This window comes from Lissotriton vulgaris, chromosome 10, assembly GCF_964263255.1.
Source record: "Lissotriton vulgaris chromosome 10, aLisVul1.2, whole genome shotgun sequence".
NCBI lineage: Eukaryota > Metazoa > Chordata > Amphibia > Caudata > Salamandridae > Lissotriton > Lissotriton vulgaris.
In genome coordinates this window covers 23718532-23724435 of record NC_141698.1, presented here as the reverse complement: position 1 = coordinate 23724435, position 5904 = coordinate 23718532, and the positions used below count along the sequence as shown (strand labels likewise).

General features: G+C 44.1%; 1 protein-coding gene across 3 annotated transcripts in view; it reads left to right on the top strand.

Annotated features, from left to right (window-relative positions):
• OTUD5 (OTU deubiquitinase 5) overlaps positions 1 to 4167 on the top strand; it is a 456714-nt gene extending 452547 nt beyond the window's left edge. For all 3 annotated transcript variants that reach the window (XM_086940296.1, XM_086940294.1, XM_086940295.1), the window contains one exon: positions 3006 to 4167. In XM_086940296.1, the coding sequence (XP_086796422.1) occupies positions 3006 to 3127 (122 nt within the window). In that variant the 3' untranslated portion in view covers positions 3128 to 4167. The remainder of the gene's footprint in view (positions 1 to 3005) is intronic.
• The last annotated feature ends 1737 nt before the right edge of the window (positions 4168 to 5904 follow it).

Here is a 5904-nt window from a genome sequence, read left to right as displayed (position 1 = left end):
AGCTGTCTCTAGTGCCTGAACCTTGATGACTGAAGAATGGTGGCAGTGCTGTCATCTTAATGCCAGCGTGTATCTTTTCAACTGCAAGCACATCTGTGCTGATTGTTTTGACGGTGAATGTGTCAGTTCGTGGTGAGAGTGATAGCGGTGATACTTTATAAGTTTTTTTCACCATTCATGCCCAAGGATTGGCCTTAGGAGAACTTGCCACATTGCCAGTAGAAATTGGGTTGCTCTTTTCTTTTTGGGTTCGTAAGTATTCAGGCTGCCTCTGAAATTAACGCCTTCCCTATCCATAAGTATTCTTTTTGACATATTTTGGTCAAAATGTACACTTTGACTGAGGAGGAGCACCACATAGACCTTATGTGGGAGCAAAGCAGCTTTCTTCTCACCTGAGGGGTGTTTGACAAACAGATGGTGTTTTGAATTGAAAAACACCTCAGCTGAAAATGTTTTGCATTCTACTGATTCTCAAGACGTAGTCAAAACCAGAAAGATCACGTTCTGTTACATTTTTCTACAGAAAACGTTTTGATAGCAGAAAAAAGAACATACTCTAATGCCAACTGCCAGTACAAGACCCTCATGGGTTGCAAGATCTCTGGAGCCTTAAAGGGGCAGTACATATTTTCAACTCTCCTAATATAAGCCAATAAAGTCTGTTTATTTTTATTAATGGTTATTGCTGTCATAGCAGAGTTTATCATAGAAGGTTCCCCTACTCATGTTTACAAATTTTGCATAGGAACACATTAGTTATTTCTCCCTTTCTGAATTAGGAACAGTGTTAAAAACTCGATGTTGTAGATTTCTGTGGGCCCCCAAATGCAGTTGGGAATTACTTCTAGGAACTTTGTTGAACATTGCTATCATGCAGAACCAAGGCTACAAGTAACAATTTCTTCTTCACTATTAGTTTCTTCTGTAGAGCCAAACATGACTGTTCTGTCCACACCCTCATGTCATAGGTTGCATTTGTCTTGCAAATACTTATACGAAATATTCTGTCAAGGTGGTACTTGGACTTCTATACTCCTTTATGATGTAAGGATAGTTTGAGGTTAAATCCTGGTAACACAAAGGGGCTACAAAATGTTTACTTTATTGGAATCCTTGAATATACAGTGGGGAGTAGAACAAAAAGAGCATAGAAGTATTTGAAATTCACCAATGCTGGAGATCATTGTGACAGGTCAGTATGTGGAGTCCAATCCAGCTTCCTTTACCCTTTTTAGGTCTCGCCTGAGCCAATGCGCTTGCGCATTGCTCCGGCGAGATTATAGTAAGGGGAAAAGACCAGTCTACCAAAACGGCAGATAAGACACAGTTCATGTGATCTATGCGCGTGCACAAACCAGCCAAGTCACACACCACCATTTGTCTGTCCCTCGCATCAGACTTCAAAGGCTGCTCCTCGGCCCCCCCCCCCACCCATCAGACTTCAAAGGCTGCCGCTCCCCCGCCCCTGCATCAGACTTCAAAGGAATGCGCTCCCCCGCCACAGCAATGCAGAGAGCTTGTTTTGCTTGTGTGCGTGCATCTTCCTTCCTTGGTCTAGGTGTTTTCCGTGTTCTCGAATTCAGTGCCTTCTTGACCCTGTACTTCATTGCTGTCCAAGCCCCAGCCCTCGATGCCTCTATCATTAGACACTCTCCCTGTGTTTTCCTGTTTCCCCTTGCTTTTTCCCGGCTCCATCATTCTGTGCTTTGAAACTGAACGCGCTTTGTAGCACTCAACCCTGCGTGTTCTTAGCTTCAGTCTCTGTGCTGCTGCACCACATCACTCCAGGGCACCACCACATCACTCCGGGGCACCACCACATCACTCCGGGGCACCACCACATCACTCCGGGGCACCACCACATCACTCCGGGGCACCACCACATCACTCCGGGGCACCACCACATCACTCCGGGGCACCACCACATCACTCCGGGGCACCCCCACATCCCTCCGGGGCACCCCCACATCCCTCCGGGGCACCCCCACATCCCTCCGGGGCACCCCCACATCACTCCGGGGCACCCCCACATCACTCCGGGGCACCCCCACATCACTCCGGGGCACCCCCACATCACTCCGGGGCACCCCCACATCACTCCGGGGCACCCCCACATCACTCCGGGGCACCCCCACATCACTCCGGGGCACCCCCACATCACTCCGGGGCACCCCCACATCACTCCGGGGCACCCCCACATCACTCCGGGCACCCCCACATCACTCCGGGGCACCCCCACATCACTCCGGGGCACCACCACATCACTCTGGGGCACCACCACATCACTCCGGGGCACCACTCACGGGCACCACCACATGACTCTGGGACAGCACCAACACATGACTCGGGGCCACCGCCATATGACTCTGGGACTCCGCCACATGACTCTGGGACTCCGCCACATGACTCTGGGACTCCGCCACATGACTCTGGGACTCCGCCACATGACTCTGGGACTCCGCCACATGACTCTGGGACTCCGCCACATGACTCTGGGACTCCGCCACATGACTCTGGGACTCCGCCACATGACTCTGGGGGCACCGCCACATGACTCTGGGGGCACCGCCACATGACTCTGGGGGCACCGCCACATGACTCTGGGGGCACCGCCACATGACTCTGGGGGCACCGCCACATCATCACTCAGCACCACAACAGCACTGTCCTTGCTTGCTACCAATAAGCATTGCCATAGCCAATAGGACTCGCATTAGGAAAGTGTAAGCTATTGGCTTTGTGAATAACAATGCTATTAATTTAGATATTTTCAAAGCCAACACATTAAAAAAGTAATTTAGAATACCAATAGCTGACACTTTCCTAATGCGAGACCTATTGCATTGCAAATGCTTGTTTTACTTGTTGATTACTACCCTGCATCGCATCACATCTGGTTTGGACTTGTATTCTTAGACATTCTTCCCTCACTTCTTAAACCTTTCCTTTTTGCCCGTTTTAATGTTCATTTCTATCTAATGCAGTTTTCCATGTCCTCGTAGGTTTGAATGATTGGGACGATGATGAGATCTTGGCCTCCGTGTTGGCTGCTTCACAACAGGAATATCTGGAGACCGTGAAGAAGGGCACCATGCGCAGAGAATCCCCACCAGACAACAGTTGATAGCAAGCTCCAGGAATACATGAAGACAAACCAACGTACCCCTGAAAGGCTCTGCCATTCCTTTCGACCCTGCATTTATCATGATCACCTGTTGATTTTACCCCCTTTCTCCCAGTAACAATAACACTTGCCTCTGATTTACCTTTGCTAGCCAACAGTGGACTTATTTAGGTGCATGTTTGAGAGACTGAAAGCAAGAATAATGTCATTTGCTTAAACTTCTTATTGAATCTTTAATATATATATATTATTTAGAGGAGCTGGGAGGAGTTTTAATCACTGTTTCAGAGATGAAGCAGTGCCCTGGTTGTACCAGAATAAGCAGCGGAAAAAAAACTATGGGGACAAGAAAAACAGAGCAAGCATATTTTCCTTTGGGAATGGTGGAATTGTTGCCTTTTTAATATAGAAGGAAAACGCGCACAAAGGAAGCCACCTGCCTCCTCTTTTGCTCCTTCCCCATGTCTCTAATGTACATTATTTTTCTCCCACTCCCATTGTCTGATTTCCTTTTTGTTCTTTTTTCCATTTCTTATCAAAAGGGCATGTCCTAGATATCTTTTTATTTCTTATTAAAAAAAATCTACAAAATTGTTTAAAACAAACACCTTTATGGAGTTCTTGATTAATTGTTGATTTCCATATTATGCAGAATGAATAAGTTTGAATGAAATACTTAGAAGTAAATGAGATTGCAACCGTACATTTTATCTATTGAGTTTAGCGTTTGCATCTTTCAAGACGTTTTTCTCCTGCCTTTATTTTACTTCAATATGTGCTCAGTATTGCAAATCAGTTATATGAACGCTAATTATACCATTTTTAGACCACTGATATTACAGTTTAAGACTTTATGATTTTACAAGTGTTCTGGCTTTAATGCGTGTGGTCCAGTCATTCATAATTTGATACGTAATCAATCAACTCTCATTTACTTTTTTTTTTTTACAAACATTTGTGTTGCACACTTCTGTAAATTTCAATGACATTATGGCGCTTCCAGGGTTTGAACACACTGCAAATAATTTTCAATAACCGGAGTCATGGTTGTGTGGCATTATTGTGTTTTGTGAAGATTGGTAATTGCAATGTATTGCTTTACGATGGCTCCCTTTTAGCTCTTTGTGGTGTTCTTTGTCTGGTGGTCGACAGTGCTGGAAGGTCTTTCCAACATGATCTGTTGAATTTGAGGGGTTTATTTGTTTATCCAGACAAATTGAAGATTCTCTGTCTGCTGTTGGATGTGCTGTGATACAAGATTTCGACATATTCAAGCTGTTTTAGTGTGCAAGAAATCTACATGACCTTTGTGTTTGGCATATCTTGGTGTTAATGCGAATCGAATTAAAGTTGCCAGGACGGGTGGGGGGTATGGATATAGATATATAAATATAGATATAGATATATATACTGTTTTAAGAGACAAAAGAGCCTCTATACATAATCAGCATAAAAAGGGCTACAAATGGCCATATTGTAAAAATATGGTAGTGATCCGGATAGTGTAAGACGACTAGAAATGTAACAAATCTTTTTAAAATGAAAATGTAAAGGAAATGAAGGGCAGTGCTCGCACATAGACTTCACAGCTAGAGCAGGAAACTGATACTGTTGCTTTAAGGCCCCACCGTTGTTCCTGTGTCCCCTCATGCACTGTGGTGACAGGTGACTTCTGTTTTTACGGACACAAATATGAGCATCAAATAGAAATCTCTTACTCTTCCAGGGAGGTAGGAAGGTTGCTTAAGGCTTTGAGAATTCACTATGAAGAGAACTAGGATTACAAGTGAGAAATGTTACATTCTCTTTCATGGGATCCTAATCAATAGTTTTAAGCACTGAATAGAATAGCAAGCTCTTTCCACTACATACAGCACGCAATAAGTAAAAAGGCAGAAGAGTTTCTACTCAATTCAAAACCATTCCTCCAAAAGGCCTGGCATACTTGAGCATCGGCTCTTGAATCTGAATCCAAAAAAGTGCCTGGTAAAGGTATGCTTCAATCTACACTTCGCAGCATTACATATATCTAAATATCGATGTTTCTAATAGCTCCAAAGTTGCTGCATTCCTCTAGCTTAATCCAAAAAAGTGCCTGGTAAAGGTATGCTTCAATCTACACTTCGCAGCATTACATATATCTAAATATCGATGTTTCTAATAGCTCCAAAGTTGCTGCATTCCTCTAGCTTAATGAGCTTTGGCTCTACTAGATAGGGATCTGTTAGCCAAATGGTATCAGAAAATAATCCGTACTCTGACCAGTTGATCAAAAGAGCATTCCCTGTGGTTCCTAGTTGGATGTATCTCAAGGCAAAGCTTGTGAATTTTTTGTTTTCTGCATTGGCAAAAAAGGTCTATTTGTGGAAAACACAATTGATTCATCAAAGACCGCTTGTAGCACTTCATTGTTTAGGATCCAGTCGTGATTTTCTTGGATCACACATCTTGGGGACCCTTCATGCTCTTTGTGAATTGCCTGACAGATGGACTGCTGTAATTTTTACATTCTTCACTAGCTGCCATTTTCATATGGCCATAGCTTCTAGAGACAACTGCCTTGAATCGGTTCCCCCTTGCTTGTTCAGGTAATGTATTGAAGTTGTATTGTCTGTCTCAACAAGAAGCACATTTGTTTTGAATGAAGGAGGAAACTTCCAGAACTTGATGGACCACTCTGAACTTCAACATATTGATGTGATAGGATCTCTCTCTGACCGTGCTCATTGTACTTGTAGGTGGTCCATATGAGCCCCCATCCTAGCAGGGATGCATCT